Source organism: Eleutherodactylus coqui, chromosome 4, assembly GCF_035609145.1.
Source record: "Eleutherodactylus coqui strain aEleCoq1 chromosome 4, aEleCoq1.hap1, whole genome shotgun sequence".
NCBI classification, from domain to species: domain Eukaryota; kingdom Metazoa; phylum Chordata; class Amphibia; order Anura; family Eleutherodactylidae; genus Eleutherodactylus; species Eleutherodactylus coqui.
Genome location: NC_089840.1, coordinates 277286287 through 277308962, shown reverse-complemented (window position 1 = coordinate 277308962; position 22676 = coordinate 277286287). Strand labels below are relative to the sequence as shown.

At 45.5% G+C, this 22676-nt stretch overlaps 1 protein-coding gene across 1 annotated transcript in view; it reads right to left on the bottom strand.

Annotated features, from left to right (window-relative positions):
• Window positions 1-22676, bottom strand: part of LOC136626716 (zinc finger protein 27-like) — a 659137-nt gene that overhangs the window by 2714 nt on the left and 633747 nt on the right. Inside the window, exons 15-17 of the mRNA XM_066601724.1 lie at window positions 4254-4386; window positions 2951-3130; window positions 2747-2870 (exon numbers count right to left, since the gene is read on the bottom strand). Coding sequence (XP_066457821.1) covers window positions 2747-2870; window positions 2951-3130; window positions 4254-4386 — 437 coding nt within the window. The remainder of the gene's footprint in view (window positions 1-2746; window positions 2871-2950; window positions 3131-4253; window positions 4387-22676) is intronic.

Sequence of the window (22676 nt, the reverse complement as noted above, 5' to 3'; positions counted from 1 at the left end):
CCACACGGAAGTATTGAATCTTAAACTATTGAATTAGCCTCTTAAGATCCAGAACAGGTCGGACATTGCCGTCCTCCTTGGATAACATAAAGAGATTCAAATAGAACCCCCTGCACTATTCTACAGGGGAAACAGGGACAATTATATCCTGAGAGGAGAATGTGTGTATCGCATAAAGCCAAAGTGTTAGCCTTTGAAGGACAAACCAGGAATTCTGGAACTGAAGAAGCAACCTTGGAGGCAGGCGGAAAACTCCATGGTATAGCTCGAAGAGATGATCTCCTGAACACAGATGTCTGAGACATGAGCGAATTATGTCTCCCTGAATAGGGAAAGCCGTCGCCCCACTCTGGATGGCTTGGTTGGAGACTGCCTTACACACTGAAGATTTAGTAGAGGCAGGCTTGGAGTATAGTGGTTGGGGACACCAGGACGGGCGCGGTTTTTAGGAGAGCAAGGATTTTTTGGTTATCCAAGGTCTGGGGCCTAGAGCGGCAAAAGGAACAAAACTGAGGCCTCTTCTGTGCAGAACCATGCACGGATGGCTTTGTTTTGTGGCAGTTGAGAACTCTTACCACCAGTAGCCTCTGAAATAATCTTGGCTAGTCGCAAACTGGCGATGAAAATCAGTGCCACCTGGGACAAGGACCCAGGGGAAGGTGTCCTCCAGCATCCCCATGGGCTGTAGCAACACAAGACACTGCCTCCCCTCCAGTGGGAACACTGCAGCGGTTTCCCAAGCTGTAAGGGAGCCTGCAAAGGAGAAAATGGAATTGTCTCCCATAGCAAAACCTTCATACCACCCAGCAGTATGTCACACCAAGGAGCATCTGCTGAGGGGCTCAATATAGGTAGAGAGGTTCCGGTGGGGGTAGGAGTGAAGTGAAGAAACGTGGTTGTAGTGCCAGTATTGGTGGTAGTGCTGGTAGGAGGAAGAAAGAGGAAGGAATAGATGGTGGACAGAATACTTATCTCAGTAGAAAAAATACTCACCTAACCGCCATAGACCATAGAGCTCCGGGACTCCAGCAGTGTGTGCCCCTGTGCTAACCTGCCTTTAGAAGGAAGGGAGTGCTCCAATAGGGTGGCTACTATAGGTGGTGGGTAGGTCCTCTGAGGATCAAGCCAGCAACAGAAGCTTTAATACTAGTCTGTTTGCCATACTCAATGGGGTAACAGGGAAAGTTCCAAGCCAGCCCTGTAATCCCAGATCCGAAAAGATAACAACTGAAAACTGGTGGACACCAAGAAGTCTCCTTCCCACGGACACCAAGAAGTCTCCTTCCCACGGACACCAAGAAGTCCCTCAGGCAGAGAGTCCCACAGTCTCACAGCTCATTTAGCAAAGAATCCCCTTCTGTGTTGGTGATGAAACCTTCTTTCTTCTACACGTAGCGGATGCCCTCTTGTTACTGTCGCAGTCCCGGGTAGAAACAGATCATGGGAGAGATCCTTGTATTGTTCCATAAAGTATTTATACATAGTTATTTGATCGCCTCTTAACTGTCTTTTTTCCAAGCTAAATAATCCCAATTTTGATAGCTTCTCTGGGTATTCCAGTCCTCCCATTTCGTTAATTAATTTAGTTGCCCTTCTTTGAACCCCCTCAAGCACTGCAACATCTTTCCTGAGCACCTGTGTCCAGAACTGTACATAGTATTCTATGTGGGGCCTGACAAGTGCCTTATATAGTGGGAGGATAATGTTCTTGTCCCTCTCCCCTATACCTCTCTAAATACACTCCAAGACTTTATTTGCTTTTGCAGCAGCTGACTGGCATTGATTGCTCCAGTTAAATCTACCTTCTACTAGTTCCCACATGTGTTTTCCATATCACTTTTCTCTAGCAGTACCCGATTTAGTGTATATTGGTTTCATCCATTTCACCTGCCCAAGTGCATAACTTTACATTTATCAACATTGAACTTCATTTGCCATTTTTCCACTCAAGCCCCCAGCTTATCGAAGCCCACATACCGTATATTGTCCTCCTTTGTTTTAACTATCTTGTATAATTTTGTCTCATCTACAAATATTGATATTTTACTGTGCAGCCCCTCTATCAGGTCATTGATAAATATATTGAGCAGCATGGGGACTAATACTGAGCCCAGTGGCACCCCACTAGCAACGGTGGCCCAGTCAGAGTACGAACCATTTATTACCACCTTCTGCCTTCTATCTCTGAGCCAGTTCCTTACCCAGATACACACTTTCTCACCCAGTTCAAGCTGTCTCATTTTATACATCAACCTATTATGCGGCACAGTGTCAAATGCTTTAGAGAAATCCAGATATACGAGATCACTAGACTCTCCCAGGTCCAGCCTAGAATTACTTCATCATAGAAGCTGATTAAATTGGTCTGACATGATCGACCCCTCATGAACCCATACTGATGAGGAGTTATACCATTGTTTTCCTTGAGGTATTCCTAGGATGGCATCTGAAATATTTTTCCAATTATCGAAGTGAGACTTACCGGCCTGTAGTTACCAGGCTCTCTTCTTGACCCATTTTTGTATATTGGAACCACATTGGCAATATGCCAATTCAGTGGTACAACCCATCGTCTTTAGCTGTGTCTTCCAAAGTTTAAAAAAAAGATTTTTAATTTTGATTATGAAAATATAAAATTAAAAATTGTTTTCACCTCATCCATAAAGGTGTACTTAGCTCTCTATGACTGAAATCACTCTCTACATACAAATAATAAAGGCCGTGTGGATTTAGTCCTGTCTATTACCTGGTGATGGGGGGGACTGGTGGTCCTCCATCATGACGTCATTGTACAGATCCTTGTGTTCTTCTAAATACTCCCACTCCTCCATGGAGAAATAGACAGTGACGTCCTGACACCTTATAGGAACCTGACAACACAATGATACTGTCATCACCCAGACACGTTATACTGCCATAGCATTACTGTACAATGTCCCAGCATTCTCACCTCTCCAGTCAGCAGCTCAATCATCTTGTTGGTGAGTTTTAGGATCTTCTGCTCATTGATCTCCTCCAGTAACAGGGGGTGAGGTGGAGGCCCTGTGATTAGGCTCAGGGGTCTTCCCAGTCCATCAGACACTGGGGCCTGACAGCCATCTCTAGAAGTCTTCTTCACCACCATGTAATCCTGTTTATGGGGAGATACATCCATAAATATCCCTGCAGACATTCCCAGAGTCCTTCATGTCTCCAGTTATGTCCAACAATTATTAAGATTCTCTTCACACCTGTGTTCATCATCTCTGTTGTTCTACTCAGTTACAGGAGCAGAAGAACAAAATGATCAGAGTTCTGTTAGATGACAGACAATAATGACCCCCAACCTCCAATTGCCTTATAGTAGATCTGTTGGGTTTCTGTCATTCTACCAGAACAACACAACTGGCTCTATTATTTTTCCAGTCATTTATGATGAATCTGTAGTAAATCCTCTGCCGTAGATGAGACTGACATAGATAAGAATGATGTAAAACATATAGATTGCATCAACAGCATAAATGTTCCAAATCCCATCTTGGGTTAGGCCACTGTATGCAATCGCCAGTTGAGGAGCCTCAAACCTTTGACTCCACAGGAAGTCCAATAATAAAAAGATAGATCGGCAGCATGTCAGGATGCAATAAGATTATATATATTTTTCCTATCACCACAAATGGCAGCAATGTTTCGGCCTTGCAGCCTTCTTCAAGCCTTGAAGAAGGCTGCAAGGCCGAAACGTTGCTGCCATTTGTGTTGATGGGAAAATAACAATTCTATTGCATCCTGACATGCTGCCGGTCTATCTTTTTATTATTGGACTTCCTGTGGAGTCAAAGGTTTGAGGCTCCTCAACTGGCGATTGCATACAGTGGCCTAACCCAAGATGGGATTTGGAACATTTATGCTGTTGATGCAATCTATATGTTTTACATCATTCTTATCTGTCAGTCTCATCTACGGCAGAGGATTTACTACAGATTCATCATAAATGACTGGAAAAATAATAGAGCCAGTTGTGTTGTTCTGGTAGAATGACAGAAACCCAACAGATCTACTATAAGGCAATTGGAGGTTGGGGGTCATTATTGTCTGTCATCTAACAGAACTCTGATCATTTTGTTCTTCTGCTCCTGTAACTGAGTAGAACAACAGAGATGATGAACACAGGTGTGAAGAGAATCTTAATAATTGTTGGACATAACTGGAGACATGAAGGACTCTGGGAATAGATAAGAATGATGGAACATGACATCATCCCCAGAATCTCTCACCTCTCCTGTAAGCTGGAAGAGTATCTCTAGGGTGAGGGTGAATATACTCTCCGCCATCTTGTCCCTCTTCTTATCTATCCTTGCCGGGTCAATCAGAAATATTATCTCATATAGAAGATAGCAGCCGAGGATCCTGAATGGAGAGAAGACGAGACAATGTAAGCCACCCCAAATCTCTGGATTACAGGGGATTCAAAGACGGCTATAAATAAGGATGTATTCACATGGGCGATTTTCAGTAGGATTTCTGTGCGTTGCGAGACGAACAGAAATCACACGTGAAAAGAACCCATTATTTGACATGGGTTAATTTTCTATGGAACTGAAAAGAATTTGCAGCACACTGGCATGTTGTGTGAGGTTTATATGAAGAATTGCAAACATTCTGTTTTTACTATTTGAACAACGTTTAAAAGTTGCGCCCGAGATCCTTGGCACTTGGCGATCCCATCCATGTGCATGCGATGTGCAGGACACCACACAGTGACAGGTACTGTTTTCGGGTGAGATTCAGACAAGAACGAGACACGCTGTTATTTATTTTTCACTTACACTCACTCAGATGAATGGTTTTTCACAGAGCCAAAAAAAAGTCTATAATTATTAATCGTCCTTCACAAAATAGACTTTAATTAAAATAAAGATTTATTAGATAACTTTGCTAAAAACGTAGACACTGTAGGGCCCAATTGCCCCCAAGAAATAAAGAAAGGTATGTTCTGATTCTTAGGGTGGGCCGACGAACGCACATAGACAACGTACAAAGACGTAAATACTGACACAGAAACAACTATTAGATACACATCCAATGGAACCTCAGCTAGTGAGACGATAACTAGCAAGAATTCAGTGCCGAGGAGATGATTTCCTTTAGCAACTGATTGGGGGCACATAGGATATAAATATACATATCACATTAGGGTAGATATCACATTGTAATGATGCCCAGGCCTGTTGGAATCATCGGACTCCACAACAAGTCTAGGATTAATCTCGTAATCTTTATGATGTCAGTGTCATAGGGCAGGTTGCGTTATTGCTGTAGCTTCACTTGTGAAATAGATTTTTGGGTTTATGTAATAGATGTCGTTTTTATTAAAGCTCTGATGTTTTTGCTTTCCAGCTCCTAGATGTTAATTAAATGTTCAACATGTTTCAACGCCCAATACTGGTGGATCATAAGGAATAGAACGAGCTCTGCATCAGCAACATCTGCTGTAGAAGATTCTCTCTCTGATCTTATTAATGAAAACGCCCAAATAGTTCTTTTGTCATATGTCAGAAATATTGATAAATGCCATTCTATGAAGAACAGTCTTTAACCCCTTCCCGCTCCAGGACGTACCGGTACGTCCCGGGAGCCTGGTACTTCCCGCAACAGGACGTACCGGTACGTCCTGGAGATAGCGCGGGATCACATAAGATCCCGTACTATCCCGCAGCGGGAGCCGGCTGTCACTCACAGCTGGCGTCCCGCTCCAACAGCGGGGGGACATCGGAGATGCGCCCGCCGCTGTTAACCCCTTCCCTGCCGCGATCTAAGTAGATCGCGGCAGGGAAAGAGTTCACAGAGGGATCGCGATCCCTCTGTGTCTCCGGCCGGCTCTCGCGATCTCATCGCGAGAGCCCGGCCTGTCACCATGGCAACAGGACGCCAGACACTGGCGTCCTGTATTGCATGTGCCTATAATCGCTGTACAAGCGATAAGGCATGGCAGAGCAGTAGCTCTGCCATGGCTTATGACAGCGATCATAGGCACAGTGATGTAAGTCCCTCAGAGGGACTCAAATAGTATAAAAAAGAAAATAAAAATGTAAAAAAAGAAAAATGTAAAAAAAAAAATGTTAAAAAAACCCTTTTTTATGCTTTTTCTAATATTAGCATAAAAAAAGGGAAAAAAACTAAAACCCCACATATTGGATATTGACGCGTCCGTAACGACGTGTACAAAAAGTTGAACACGCTTTTTATTTTGTACAACAAAAAGCGTTAAAAAAAACGCTTAAAAAATAGAGGCAAAATGCTAATTTTAGCATTTTGCCTCACAAAAATTGCAATAAAAGTGATCAAAAAAGCCGTACATTTCCCAAAATGGTACCAATAAAAACTACAGCTCGTCTCGCAAAAAATAAGCCCTTAAAGAGCTCCGTACATAGAAAAATAAAAAAGTTACAGGACTTTGAATGCAGCTATAGAGAAAAAAAAATATTTCCAAAAAAAGGGGGTTTTATTGCAAAAAAGTGTAAAAACCTAAAAAAATATAACAATTTTGGTATCGTTGTAACCGTACCGACCCGCAGAAAAAATTTTGTGTGTCATTTATGCTGCATGATTAACGCTGTAAAAAAAAAAAAAAATCTATGGCAGAATTGATGCGTTTTCTCTCCCTGTTATCATTAAAAAAAAAAAAATTTTACGATATTGTCTATGTACCCGAAAGTGGCACCGATAAAAACTACAGATCGCCAAGCAAAAAACAAGCTCTTATACGGCCGCGTCCATGGAAAAATAAAAAAGTTATGGCTTTTGAAAAATGGAGATGGAAAAATACCAAAAAAAAATCGCTTGGTCCTCAACGCCAAAATAGGCCGTGTCATTAAGGGGTTAAATTTGTTCTGTTATCGATCAAGATCTAAATCTTTTCAGATCAATAGGCAAGCTATCAGGTAGTTCATTTTCTTACTTACCAGGAGCAAAATAAACATCACCCATAAAAGAGCTTTAAATTAGAACAAATATGGGAAGTAAAGTGAAAGGCCAAGAAAAAAAAAATCCGAAGGCAAGTAGAGGAGCAAGAGACACCGATCACAAACTAAAATGTTTTTATACAAATGCACAGAGCATGGGAAACAAACAAGGAGAATTGGAGCTCCTGACACAAAAAGAGAAATATGATGTCATAGGCATCACGGAAACTTGGTGGGATGATACACATGAATGGAATACAAGGCTTGAAGGATACAACTTATTTATAAGAAACAACCAAAAAAAGGGGAGGAGGTGTTGCGTTGTATGTTAGGAAAACATTAATCTCCACAGAGATTCAAGCTTCAGAGCATGGGAGTTCTGTAGAAACTGTTTGGGTAAGAATACAAGGAGAGAACAGAGAGGACACCATTGTAGGCATTTACTATAGGCCGCCTGGACAAGCAGAAGATATTGATGAACTCTTTCTACATCAGATGGCCACCGAAGGGACAAAAGGTTTCAATAAAGACATATGGAACACCCTCTGCACCCTCCATGTAGCTGGCAAACCCAGCTCGTAGGCGAGCGGGTTCACCACATGTGTGATGACAAAGAGACCCACGTAACGCAGCGCCAGTTTCAAAGATGGGACCCTTAATTTGAGATTTTTAGAAGACATGTATAGCTTCTGTCCCACCCTGTAAGGTTCAGATACAGACAGACTCTTTCCACTACGCAACTGCATACGAGCCCCCGTTGCTTCCAAGTTTTTCTATACCTCTTTCCATACTCCCTGCAGGGTATCTGTAGCGACATCAGCTGCAGGACAGACAGATGGAGTAGGGATCGCTGTAAGGAAGCGAGGATGCTGACCGTATACACAAAAGAATGGAGATACCCCAGTGGAAGAACAAGTGCGGTTGCTTAGTGCAAACTCTGCCAACGGCAGGAACTCTGCCCACTGATGAGCCTTTTCACCAGCAAATAACCGTAAATATTGCACTAAATCTTGGTTCTTCTGCTCAGTCTGACCATTAGTTTGCGGGTGGAATGCTGAGGAGAAGGAAAGCGACGTTCCCAGGTTTCTGCTGAAGGCTCGCCAAAACTGCGACACAAACTGAACCCCGCGATCAGATACAATATTTTGGGGAACCCCATGTAGGCGAATTATTTCTTTTACAAAAATCTTGGCAAACTCTTTTGCCGAAGGTAGCTTTTTTAACGCCACAAAATGTGCCATCTTTGCGAATCGGTCGACAACCACTAAGATAGTGGTGCACTTCTGGGATTCTGGTAGGTCAGTGATAAAATCTACCGATAACTGCGACCACGGACTAGAAGGTACCGGTAACGGTCTCAGAGGACCCTCCGGTGGACGCCGCTGACTCTTATTGCGTGCACAGACAGAGCATCCCTTAGCAAAGTCGCTGATCTCCTGAGACATGCCTGGCCACCAGAAGTGTCTAGAACAGAGATCCAGGGTTTCCTGAAACCCTGGATGACCTGCGAGAACCGACGAGTGAGATTCATCCATGACTCTAAGACGTAAGGTCTCTGGCACAAACCATCTGCCCTCTGGCACCCCCGAAGGAGCGTCCTGCTGAGCATTCTGTAGTTGAGAGACGAAGTTAGATTCTTAGCTGCTACCACCACGCCAGGAGCCAAGATATTCTTGGGGGTCATAGTCTCACTTTCCGGCACCCCGAAACTCCATGACAGGGCGTCCGCTTTCACGTTCTTCGCTCCTAGGATATATGTCACGACGAAATTAAACCTGGCGAAGAACAACGCCCACCTGGCTTGACGAGCTGTGAGTCTTTTAGCATTGACAAGATATACCAAATTCTTATGATCAGTATACATGGTAATAGGGTGTCTAGCACCTTCAAGATGGTGTCGCCACTCTTCTAAAGCCTATTTGATTGCCAGTAACTCACGGTTACCCACGTCGTAGTTGCGTTCTGCTGAACTAAACGTCCGTGAAAAGAATGCACATGGGCTATACCCAGATCTCCCACTGACTTCCTGCGACAATATTGCTCCTGTCCCCACTTCAGACTCATCTACCTCAATGAAAAAGGGTAGTCGCACATCTGGCTGTATTAACATCGGGGCAGTCGTAAATGCCCTTTTTAGATGACTAAAGGCCTCTAGGGCTGCAGGAGACCATTTTACCAAGCTGGCCCGCTTCTTAGTCAGATCGATCAAGGGTTGAGCAAATAACCGAGTAATTCTTAATGAATTTGCGGTAAAAATTAGCAAAACCCAAGAACCGCTGGAGAGCCTTAAGGTTGTCTGGTCTGACCCATTGGGAGATTGCTGCTACTTTGTCAGACTCCATCTGAATCTCTGTGGGTGAAATCACATAACCAAGGAAAGATACTTGTTTGGAACCAAATGTACATTTCTCCAACTTGACAAAAAGTTGATACTCGCGCAAACGGGTCAGAACCAACCTCAGGTACTGCACATGGGAATCCCAGTCAGGAGAATACACCAGAATGTCATCAAGATATATGACCAAAAATACCCCCAGGAAGTTGTGAAAAATCACGTTCATAAAACCCTGAAACACAGCGGGGGCATTACAGAGTCTGAAGGGCATGACCAGACATTCAAAATGCCCTAATGGGGTGTTGAATGCCGTATTCCATTCATCTCCCTCTCGAATGCGAATTAAGTTGTAAGCCCCCCTTAAGTCCAGTTTGGAGAACCAGTGGGCCCCTACCACCTGATTCAACAAGTCAGGAATTAGGGGCAAGGAGCACTGGTTCTTCACTGTGATTTTATTCAAGGCCCGATATTCCACACAAGGCCTCAATGCCCCATCCTTCTTCTCAACAAAGAAGAGACCTGCCCCGGCAGGGGACCTGGATGGCCGGATAGGTCGTTTGACCAGAGACTCCAAGATATAGGACTTAAGGGCTTCGTGCTCACGCCCTGACAAATTGAAAATGGCTCCCTTAGGGATGGGACTGTTGGGAATCAGATCAATACCACAGTCCCACTCCCTATGGGGAGGCAAAGCCTCAGACAGTTTTTTGGAGAATGCGTCCTGAAAATCCGACAAATATTCCGGAATAAGCACAGTATCTGCAGAGCACATGGCTATAGTAGTTAAGTGATTATGACAAGATGACCCCCAATGAGTCAATTCCCGGGTGGACCAATCAAATTGGGGATTGTGCAGTGCCAACCAGGGCATACCAAGCACCACATCAACAGACATCTTTTCCATAACTAGGAAAGACAGATTCTCAGAATAGAGAACACCCACAGTGAACTGGAGAATGGGAGTCCTTCATTTAACAACACCTGCGGAGAGAGGGGTCGAATCAATACCAATGAAGTGCATGGGGGGCTTCAGCATGGAAAATTTGGTTATCAGATGTCTGACAAAATTTAAATTAATCAGATTGACTGCAGCACCCGAATCAATATAGGCTTGACCGGACGGAATAAAATTCCGGAAGCCAATCTGACAAGGCACCAACAACCTAGGGAGTACTGGTGATCCTAGGCAACCCTTCAGAGAATCGCCTAGGATCGGTAGTTCTTACGCCGCTTTAGACTGATGTTGCCATTGCTTCTGTGGACAGGTTGCTACTCGATGTCCGTCTTCCCCACAGTAGAGGCAAAGATGGTGAGTCATCCGGCACCGTCGCCGTTCCCCGGGACTTAGCTGGTCCACTTCCATAGGCTCGGCCCCTGGAGCTGGCATGGGGGAAATGGGAACGGATCTACAGGACTCCCTAGTTTTACAGGCCTGACGTTCCTTTTCTCTAGATCTCAGTTTCCTGTCAGCCTTTACTGCCAATACCATCGCCTCATTAAGTGTTATGGGAGCGGGATGGGAAATAATTAGATCCTTGACAGCATCAGAAAGGCCCAACAAAAACACATCTTTGAGGGCGTCATCATTCCAGGAGGTTTCACCGGCATACTGTCTAAACCTAGAGCAATAGTCTTCAGCACACTGCTGCCCCTGATGCAAAGTCATGAGGTGAGATACATCTAACCCTGCCCGGTCCGGCTCATCAAAAATACCTCTTAGTTCCAGAAAAAATGAATCAACAGACTGCAGGCAAGCAGAACTCTCAGGTAAGGAGTAGGCCCATGTCTGGGGGGGACCCCGCAGCAAGGACAGAATCAATCCTACCTTCTGGGACTCAGAGCCGGAGGATCCGGGCCGCATCCGGAAGTATAGTCTACATGCCTGCTGAAAAACAAAAAACTTGCTTCTCTCCCCAGAAAACACCTCAGGGACAGGAAGTTTGGGTTCAGGAATAGATGGGGCGGCAGGAACCTGCGCCAACATCCGCTGCTCCTGGGCCACCATACGACCGGACAGGTCTTGGATCAGGCCCACTAGCTCCTGCAACTGATTAGCAAGGACGCTCATAGTCTCCATTGGAGACCAAACAAACCCGTAGGGTAATTTTAAGGGCCAGTTATTATGTGACAGTATCCTACCCGATGGTACGCCGGCCCGGGTTGCCCTAGAACTTACCCGCAACCCCTGTCCCTGCCTACTTGCCTCCACTCCTTGCTAACCCCAGACGGGCAACTGGGCGGCGGTCCCTACACTCGCTAGGGACCGAGGAGGGATGCTGGCGTACCAAGATGGAACACGGTAGAATACCGACAGGAGGGGCAGATGAATAAACCAACAGAAAATATAAGCAGACCGAGACAGATGGATAACCTGGCAGAAATAGCAGAAGCTGAAAGCAGGAGCCTGTCAAAGGCAGGACGCTAGCACACTGAAACAGAAACCAATAACTGGCAGTGAATGGACCTCACTGCCAGCCTTATAAACAGAAGCCTCCGCCCAGGGGTGGAGAGGGGGAGGCGACGCCTCCTAGCAGAATCTCATAACAGGGACTCGTGCATAGAGCTGCACTCACAGACGCCCGTGCACACGCCGCCACCGGGACCCACGAGCGCGCGCCCCGCGCCGACCAACCACCCGCGGCCCCGGCAGCCGCCGCATGGTAACATCTAATTTCCTTCTATGATAGTATCACCGACTGGGTTGATCAGGGAAATGCGGTGGATATAGTTTTTCTTGACCTTAGTAAAGCATTTGACAAAGTATCTCATACCATACGTATTGAAAAAATGACCAAATATGGGATTGATTAGGCAACTGTTGGGTGGATTCATAACTGGCTGAGTGATCGTACTCAAAGAGTGGCCATAAATGGCTGCACATCTAAGTGGAAGAATGTATCAAGTGGGGAACCACAAGGCTCTGTCCTAGGCCCAGTGTTGTTCAACATTTTTATAAATGATCTGGAGGAGAGAATTGAGGGGACACTGATCAAATTTGCAGATGACACAAAGCTAGGAGGGATAGCTAACACTAGGGAAGAGAGAGAGAGTATTCAAAAAGATCTAGAAAAGCTTGCACAGTGGGCAGCGACTAACAGAATGGTATGTAACAAGGAGAAATGCAAAGTCCTACATCTGGGCAAGCAAAATGAAAAAAACACATACAGAATGGGAGGAATTGGGCTAAGCAGCAGCACATGTGAAAAAGACTTGGGAATACTAATAGATCATAGACTGAACATGAGTCATCAATGTGATGCAGCAGCCAAGAAGGCAAACACAATTCTGGGATGTATTAAGAGAAGCATAGTGTCTATATCATGTGAGGTCATTATCCTCCTCTACTCTTCCTTAGTCAGACCTCATCTGGAATACTGGGTCCAGTTCTAGGCATCCCACTTTAAAAAAGACAGAGACAAACTGGAACAAGTTCAGAGAAGATTTACCAAGATGGTAAGCGGTCTGCAAATCATGTCCTATGAAGAACGGTTAAAGGATTTGGGAATGTTTAGCTTGCAGCAGAGAAGGCTGAGAGGAGATTTAATAGCGGTCTACAAATATCTGAAGGGCTTTCACACTGCAGAGGGATCAGCCCTATTCTCATCTGTACAAGGAAAGACTAGAAGCAATGGGACGAAACCGAAAGGGAGGAGACACAGATCAGATATTAGACAGTGAGGGTGATCAATGAGTGGAACAGGTTGCCACGGGAGGTGGTGAGTTCTCTTTCAATAGAAGTGTTCAAACAAAAGCTGGACAAATATCTCTCTGGGATGATTTAGTGGATCCTGCACTGAGCAGGGGGTCGGACCCGATGACCCTGGAGGTCCCTTCCAACTCTACCATTCTATTATTCTAGAAGACAATGGCTTTTCTTCACACTAATTAAACCTTCTGGCCAGAGATTCCACACATAAACACCCGCACACCTGAACAAGCAACATATAGAGTTTACATAGCTAATGTGGGAAATGTAGAGGATTTCAAATGATTATTATCTGTACGCTTACATGCTCAGCATTTGCCTGCAAAAAAGTTGCTAATTCGTTGAGTCATTCAAATGACAATCCTTGTGTGTGAACAGGACTTAATAGAGGGCCTGGAAAACAGCAGTGATGGAGTTACTGTGAATGCTACATGCTTAACAAGAGGGATTGAATTCCTGGTTCTAAATGATAACAGTTACCTGTTAGTTGGAGCGTTGAAAGCATAAAAAAAAAAAAATCAACCCGTAGGCTGGATTCACACGAACGTATATCGGCTGGGTTTTCACGCCGAGCCGATATACGTCGTCCTCTTGTGCAGGGGGAAGGGATGGAAGAGCCAGGAGCAGGAACTGAGCTCCCGCCCCTCTCTGCCTTCTCTCCACCCCTCTGCACTATTCACTATTTGCAATGAAAGGAGGCTGGGCGGGGGCGGGGCTAAGTGCCAAGAATTAGCCCCGCCCCATACCACCACTCCCCATTGCAAATAGTGCATAGGGGCGGAGAGGAGGCAGAGAGGGGGCAGGAGCTCAGTTCCTGCTCCTGGCTCTTCCATCCTCCCCCCCTGCACTTGAGGACGACGTATATCGGCTCGGCGTGAAAACCCAGCCGATATACATTCGTGTGAATGCACCCATAGGATGTACCTGTTCCTCCAATCACTCCAGCCCTCCTCACCCAGCGTGTACATATAAGCCGCTGAGCAGGAAAGGGTTAACCAGGGGGATTTATGGCGCTATGAAGATACATGTTATCCGCTATTTCTTCCCCAGTGATTTGTAGGAGTCCGGCCGCTGAAGAAGGATCGGGCGGCCAAAACGTGTCCAGCGCTTCCCGCTAAATGCTACAAACAGCACATCCAGCCGGGAGCTGCGAGCCGAGAAGTTCTGGGGGATTTACTGGTTTCAGAAGACGGAAGATTCTGGAGCGACGAGACGGCGGCTGCACCTCCCAAACCCCAGAGCATCAGTGAGCCGGCGGCCGCGAGGAACGGGGTAAGACTCCTCCGGAGCGCCGGCAGAAGCTGCTGTCCGTCTGCAGCCGCTCAGCAGAAGGGGCTCCCAGGACTAAAGACCTCATGGGGGATTCTGGGGCCGCAGGAGGCAGAAAAAGGGGCATTTTGTGGGGATTTGGGGAAAGCGCTCGTTCTGTCAGTCATGTTACCGGTCTGCCAATAGGGGGCGCTGCAGGGGCCTTCTACCATCTCCTATGTGCATCCCAGACTCCCCAGAGGAGCGTTACATGGCCGCTAATCTCCTGCACCTCCCCGGGGTCTCCACAAGGGGAAGCTGTGACCCCCACATACCTCCAGCTGCAGCCGGACAGGAGCCGTGGGGTTGTTCTGTGCTTACAGGACCTGTAATGATGTCACCGTCATGTGATCAGTGTGTGGGAGGAGACAAGGGGTCACATGACCAGGTCTCTCCGCTCAGTGGATGCAGGACTCTGCTGTGTGATCTGCAGTTTATGTGTCCCATCAGGATGTATTCAGAGAGTGGATGGAGCAGAGCCGAGTGTGTGCGAGACGGAGGAGCAGAGCCGAGTGTGTGCGAGATGGAGGAGCAGAGCCGAGTGTGTGTGAGAGATGGAGGAGCGGAGCCGAGTGTGTGTGAGAGATGGAGGAGCGGAGCCGAGTGTGTGTGTGTAATGTACATGTAGGGCACTATATATAAATGTGTGTAGAGTATATACAGTGTTCCCCAACTCCAGTCCTCAGGGACCCCCAACAGGTCATGTTTTCAGGATATCCTATAGTAAGAACACCTGTGGCAATGTCTGAGGCACCGACAATAATTACATCACCTGTGTAATACTGAGGAAATCCTGAAAACATGACCTGTTGGCGGTCCCTGAGGACTGCAGTTGGGGAACACAGGTATAGTACATGTGGGGCACTATATATATATGTGTAATGTACATGTGGGGCACTATATATATATATATATGTGTAATGTACATGTGGGGCACTATATATATATATATATGTGTAATGTACATGTGGGGCACTATATGTATGTGTGTATAGTACATGTGGGGCGCTATATGTATATATGTGTGTAATGTATTTGTGGGGTGCTATATATGTGTATAATGTACATGTGGGGCGCTATATGTATGTGTGTAATGTACCTCTAGGCCGCTGTTAGATATGGGGTTACCACTGGGGGCGCCAGGTTCCGGTTGATTTGCCTATTGAATATGAACTCTACCTGTGTACCTCCCTACCACCCCACCCCGTTTGCTTTCGAATAACGGATTTCCACATGTAATTCCTGTACTGCCTGTGTCACATAGCCATGAGGCGGAAGGAGCCTTAGATTGTGCAGGTACTCAACTTTCTGAGACACCAGACAAGTGACCATGAGCCACAGCCACAACTCTACAGCAATCCGCCTGGCCCTGCACTGTAAACCAATTTATCCTTCACTGAACAAGAGGAGAGAGGGGAAGGGACAATACCTACCGATCCCACCTCTGGTCCCAAACACTCTGCAGTATTGCAAGGTGGCAGTCGTTAGAATTCAGGCTGATTTGTACCCAGCTTTCCCAGACTTCTGCACGCATGCGAAGCCGAAGTTCAAATCACCACCTGATCCGTTCTAACGCACTCCAGAGCTCTTCAGTCTGCATACAGCTGCCACCATCAACGGTAAGTTGGAACCGGATTTATTATTACGATCTTCGGAGAATCTGGTTTCGTGTTACACAGACGAGGCTCACTAATTAATTTAAAGTCTAAGGGTGCCTGCACACGAACGGAATTTCCAGCGCGTTATTTTAGGCACATTATCTGCCCCAGACCGCAGCCAATATACTCCTATGAGGATCCGCAGTTGCCCCCAGACGGACGGATTTGTATCGTGTTTTTCCACGTGCGTGAAAAAATCTGCGACCTGTTCTAATTTCGGTCGGTCGGATTCTGCGCATGAAGCCTCCAATACAAGTGAATGGGTGCGTTTTTTCACTGGTTGCTATGACTACAGGAAGTAGGCATGGTAGGAGGCGTCCCAACACACAGCACAGAGCTTTACAGGCAAATTTGTAGAGGGAGATAGGTAGTATTTCTTGCCAATGCAGGATGTAAGAACGCAAAATCTGTAGTAATGAATTCCTCTTGTGAATTTTTTTGCAGTGACTGAAATAAAGTCACGCTGGAGAAGCGCCTGAAAAAAGTTACATGGATCAACCATGCCCACAAAGACATCTGCTCACAGGGTGAAAGCATGTTGCCAGAATAATTTAACGGTGCTCGCACAAGCAAGAGGGACAAAACGGAGTCTGGGTGTTGGTTTTTAAGCTGTTTTTCAAGGAATGGGCAGTTCTCTAGGGGTTGGGTTTACAATAAGGGGCGTCTGCTGGGTTTCTGCACGTTTTTTTCCGCAACACATCCGCGTATATCCGCGCGTGATTTTTCACGCATCCGCACCTATCCGCAAGCACATTTAGGTACCATACGTGCGTGAAAATCCGCTAGCGGAATCCGGAACGCTCGTGTGCAGGCGGCCTATGTCTCAAAAAAAAAAAGAGCAGCGCTTATTTACAGAAAAATACAAAAATGATGTTACAAGATAATCGGCAAGAGACGTACATGTGATACCACAGACTGTAAGATAACAGGGACTAAAGAGTCCTACCATTCTTATGCGCGGAGTCTTCGTGGCGTACTATTGGGCAGTCTTCATGTTTGTGACCTCCAAGTGCTGACCACTTGGGGTCCGTGAGCTCCCCCTCAGTAAGCACCTTCTCCTCGCCCCCCTGAGGTCACACAGAGGAGGCAGGGTTGGGCTTTTAGGAACTCCAAAAAATCATAGCTCCCTACTTTCAGTCATATCTTCACACGCGGCTAACGGATCAGGCATATAGGCTCGGCATATTTTTAGTCTTTTCTTTACCTACGCCGGGTCCACACGAGTGCTTTGGGTGAATCCCCTCCGAGATATGCAATTCTCGGTTTCTGCATATTCTACAAAGATGGGAGTCCTGGCATCTTATTCGTGGTGAGGCCACATTTCACAAAATATCCTTGTCAGCGGGCCGAGACGTACAGATCTTTCATTAATTTTTTCTTTCTCTTGAGGGGCTCTAAAAGTTATCAGGTCTGGTTGGTCTTCAGAAAATGGGCAGAGGACTATTGGCTTGTGAACGCCAATTCCTGTCCTTATCTACTATGAATATAAACATTTGCTCCCCTAGCTTCAGAGGGGCTATAGGGCATCAGAGACCCCCCTGGGATGGGATGGGATGGGAAGGGGGGGGGGTGTAACAGCCTTTGCTGAAGTCTACCTCAAATGTATTTCAGCTCTCAGCTTTCCTGGATGCTGAAAAGCATGCAACCCTTACACAACAGTTTGCCAAACCACATGGGACTAAAGTAGCCGCCCCATCCTGCATGGGTTAACATAACAATGGACGCTGAGACACACACAGAATGTCTGACAGCTAAGTTTTACAACATCTAACATATATATACGTGTCTCTCTGGTATCTATCTGCCTGTCTAATATCTATCCATCCATCTATCACCTCATCTAGTAGGGGCAAATTCCAAAGAAAAGGATGTCAACCCAGCTTTCCTAGCGTCCTGAATGGCAGCTGATTGATACTGGACAGCTGGGGGGACACTTTATTCATCTCTCTATACTACAGCCTGTCCCCCCCCCCCCCCCATGCCTCATCCCCCCTCCCCCTGTACCTCCTGTATCACCCTCACCCCTTCGTTTCAAACCGATTGTATACCACATGTAATTTGCTGTATTGTCTGTGTGTTTCTTGTGCTTGAGAGCGCTGCGGAATAAGTTGGCGCTATACAAATAAAGATTATTATATTATTTTTTTATTTTTTTCTGCCGCCATCTTCGGACCACAATAACTTGGTAATTTTTTTATTGCCATAGTTGTGCGAGGGCTCATTTGTTGCAGGACATCCTGTAGTTGCTGTTGGTACCATTCTGGAGTACATACAACTTTTTGATCGCTTTTATTACATTTTTTTCTTGGAGATGGGGTGCCCAAAAAAAGCAAAATTCTGGCGTTTTTTTTTCTGACAACGTTCTCTGTGCAGGTTAGATAATGCATTATTTTGATAGATCAGACTTATGGATGCAGCAATACCATAAATGTGTTTTAGTTTTATTATTTAGATTCTTTTAATATAAATGTGGCAAAAGGGTTTTTTAAAGAAAAAAAACTTATTACCTTTTATGTTTTTAATAATGCAATGCTTTGATCGCTCCTGCAGTATGATGTAATGTCAAAGCATTACATCATGCTGCGATTAGGCAGGCAGTCTATCAAGCCATGATACAAGCATGGCCTCGATAGGCATTCTGCTATGACAGCCCTGGGGCCATTCATGAGGACCCCAGGTGCCAAAACATCTGCCCGCCAATCCACACGATCTCATCGCGTGGGGGCAGGGCGGCGTACGGGACTCTGGAACATCGGTCAGGGATTTATATGTTGCTGTCACAATTGACAATAGCATTTAAAGGGTTAACAGCTCTGATGAGCCGCACAGCTTGTTGTAGCTGTTGCAGGCAGGTGTCGGCAACAATGGACAGTCATGATGTATGGAGCGAGATCACCCCGCGATCTCCCTTCATACATGCCTGGATGCTGCAGAATGTAACCATACATTCTGTAGTGTTAAGGGGTTAAACGTGTGTATTGATAACATATTTGTTGATTGGAGAACAATAGGTTAATTACAATCTATCTCACAACTGTTCTGTTTCCCCATTAGCTGTCAGATGCCTGTTCCTCTTTGGCCATTCTGCTAGATGGCAACAGTTTTGGGACTGTCTGGTAGACAGTGGAGTGACAGTGAGAGGAGGCCTGTGGTTGGGTGGAAAAAAGGGAACGTCGCGAACGGCATGGCAGTTGGAGGTTCGTCAGAGGAGAAAATAGTGTTGAAAGAACTGGTGAAGGACAGCGCTCCAGCCCACTATGGCTTATATTAAGACAGTAGGTACCTAATTCGGTCAAAATGGGACTTACCCGGTGTAGGTGGGAAAGCCCTTGTGAGGGGCCACCCACCTTCCACCTCCACGTCCTGGTGGGCGTTGAATCCAAAAATTGAGGTCCACGTTCTGGTTTCCTGACCCCTGTCCTATTGTGGGAAGGGGGGGAGCGGGCCGCGACTTGTCACATCCCTGGGAGGGGATGCAACCATAAATGGTTGACTTCTTCACCTGAAGAAGCCGCGGTAACACGACGAAACGCGTCGGACATAGTTTGCAATAAAGAATTTTTAACTTTGAAAGATCACTGCATTGTTCCATACGGATTGTTTCCTGGGAGCGCCAGACCTTTTTTCTGTTCTTTGTCAACCTTGTAAGAAGGAAAAGTGTAGTTTAAGACTGGAAAAATTATAATAACAAGAAAGATATAGAAAGCAGTTAAAAAAAAGCTATAGAAAGAGAACTGAATTAAGGAAAGAAAGCTTTATAAAAAGGATTGCCTGTCTAAAGAAAGATAGCGACATAGTTGTGAATAGAGAGTAAAACGATTGAATTTAAAAAATAAAGACGACCTTCTCCAATCCTCAAACATCACCAGAGACCTCTATTATGTGTCTGCTACTTGAGAAGAACTGTGAATCCCAATTCACCTCCCAATTGGGGAAAAGCGCGGACGGTGATCATTGTGCACGAGTATGTGGTATGAGACTACCACTCGCATCGTCCGCGAATACCACAAACATTACCACCCCCATTCTGGCACAACACGTCCCAAACTCAGAACAGGGCCTACCACTCACTGCGGAGCCCAGTCATCTTCTCAGATTCCTCCCAGGCCGTCCCTACCCACTGGTAGCAGCATGGGGGTAGACCCTGCCTGGAGGGCCCCCAGTGGGGCTACATAGAAGCCACCAACCCAAAGTACCATAGCCGTGCAGGATACCTGCAACCTGCTGCTGATGCACTCCCGGGTCTTACTTTATGCATCGATGCTGCCTCAAACCTCAATATCACTGCAGTGCTCAATTACCTGTATTATAAAATCAATCTACAGCTGGGCTCTGCAGTTCCATCACTACCAACGGGAAACACGATGACCAGGATCCTGTGCTGAAAAAGAAGCTAATAGGCTAAAACTTTTATCTTTTATGATTTTTATTCTGATGAACTTATTTAGGTTTTATGTTTATGCGTATAATTACTCTTTCCCCGATACCCGGCACAGCTCTCCTCTATGTTCTGTACACCTTCAGGGTAGGTGATCTGCACAGGAGCTCTTTAAATGGGTTTCCTGTTGATGGGGGAACTGCAGAGCCCAGCTATCACGTACGACCTGGGCACAATGCACACCTCGCCCAGAGAGGACCCAAGACTGTATTTATATCGGACAAATGGGAAGTGCAATGCTGCAGGAAAACCCCTATTCAACAAAGGAAAACACAAAATAAAAAGGACAACTGTCTCTGGTCCTAACTGAGAAAGGTCCCTACCTAACATCAGATTGACCGCTGGGATAAGTTCAAAGCTGCAGAATCCCTCTCAACCTGCTACCTGACCCTGACAGTAGGAAAGGGAGAATCCCAAACCACAGGATGAATAACCAAGAGAAAGGATAATAAACTGCAACCTAACTAAAAGATGCACAGCTAACTCCAGGAGGATCTGGACACCGCTCCAACCACAACGACCAACTGAACTGAAAGCAGGACTTGTGAGCAGACTTTCAACAATGACTGACAACCACCAAAACACTTACTTAGAATACCAACACACATAAGTAGATCAAATAGCTGAAGTATGCATGAGGTATTGGTTCTTATTTAAGCTGTTGAAGATACTTAAGCTCACGAGCCCACAACAAGGTTCCTCATTGTCTTGTGACTCCCTATTCTAACTTAACCCCAGGAGTTCTGCCTACAAGGGCGGCGATTGTCCCAGTAGGGACAGCCCCACAATGGAACCTCGAGGCCTGTCTCGCTCTAGTTGGTATAGAACATATATGCTAAACAGGACACAGTTCACATACAGAAACAGACTAGGGACCTAAACCTTGAACAGGAAGCTGATCCCACCAAGTGTCTGGTCACCTGAACAAACGCTGAACTTGTCGCTGTTCACACCAACATTATGGAATACCACCCAGAAACTAATGCGAGCAAGTAACACCACAGCAAAACATGTATGACTCCAAAAGCCAAGGTTCCAAGAGGGAAGGAGGTAAAATAGCAAAAGGAATAAAGGACCAGCGCCCTCTAGAAAGAAGGGATTGTATTTACATGCGGCAGACCAGTGATGATTTGATGGCTGGAGAACTCAACACCCAGCCAGAAAAATCATCCCACACCTGTGGAAGTGTGCTCCTGAAAGCCTATGGAACTTAATGTGTCAAGAGCACAATACGGCACCAGCTGATTCTTATATAGGGTCACAATACGTGCAGCATCTGTTGACTATCGCATTGTTGGAAAAGTCAGAAGAATCTTCCAGAGAAAAGATTAGTTTTTTAATTACGGTCTTTGCAGCTCTTAAGTGACTCTGAATTGGCTACATTTGGAGGATCATTGGATACATTTTATCTGCTCCAGATGGGGTCTTATTGAAGGATGAACTTAGTCAGTCTCTTCACACTTAAGGTTTTTTGGGTTTGGTGGATTTCCTCCTTCACAATGTCATTGATAACAGGATACGGGCACTGAATTTATGCTGCTAAAATGGTCCAGTCCAAGAATTTGTAGCTTCTGGACAGTGTTAATCTTCTTTGTAGGGTGGTTGACCAACAGCATCAGCTACCCCTGGATTATTACTGATGGCTGTTCCTGATGAGGAACACTGGAAACATCATACCTGGATATTGTGATACACATAACTACAGTGATGAGATGGATGGAGGGGAGACTCTGTAGTCGGTCTCAGTGCTCTGATATTATTTGATTATCTCCAATGAAATCTCTTTGAAAACCAGAAAGTGTCCCAACTAGTCCTACAAAGTCCGGGATCCTTACAGTTCTCTGCTCACTATTTCTACACATAACACCTACCAGTTCCCTCTCATCTCCAGAGGTCTGATGTGATAGCTTACCATATAAAGAACACAAGCATGTAAGGTTTTACACATTTATTAGTGATTGGTAACAAGTTTTGAGACTTAATTAGATACATTAATGTAAAATATTCTATACACATGGTTGGTATACAGATGTGCTATCTGGGTTCTAGTTGATTTTTAGAGAACAGACATTAATTGACAGGTGCATATATATTTTAATCACCTTGCAATGCATGTAATTTTGCTTTGACCAGTTTTATCAGGTTAAAAAAAGAGAAAGAATACGGCTTCTTCCCGATAAGTAATTTGATGATTAACAAGATGGGATTTGTGAACGCTGCATTTGCCAAATTCAAAACATTAATATGGTCTTTCCTATGCAAGTTTTTTGATTGTCAATTGGATTTGACT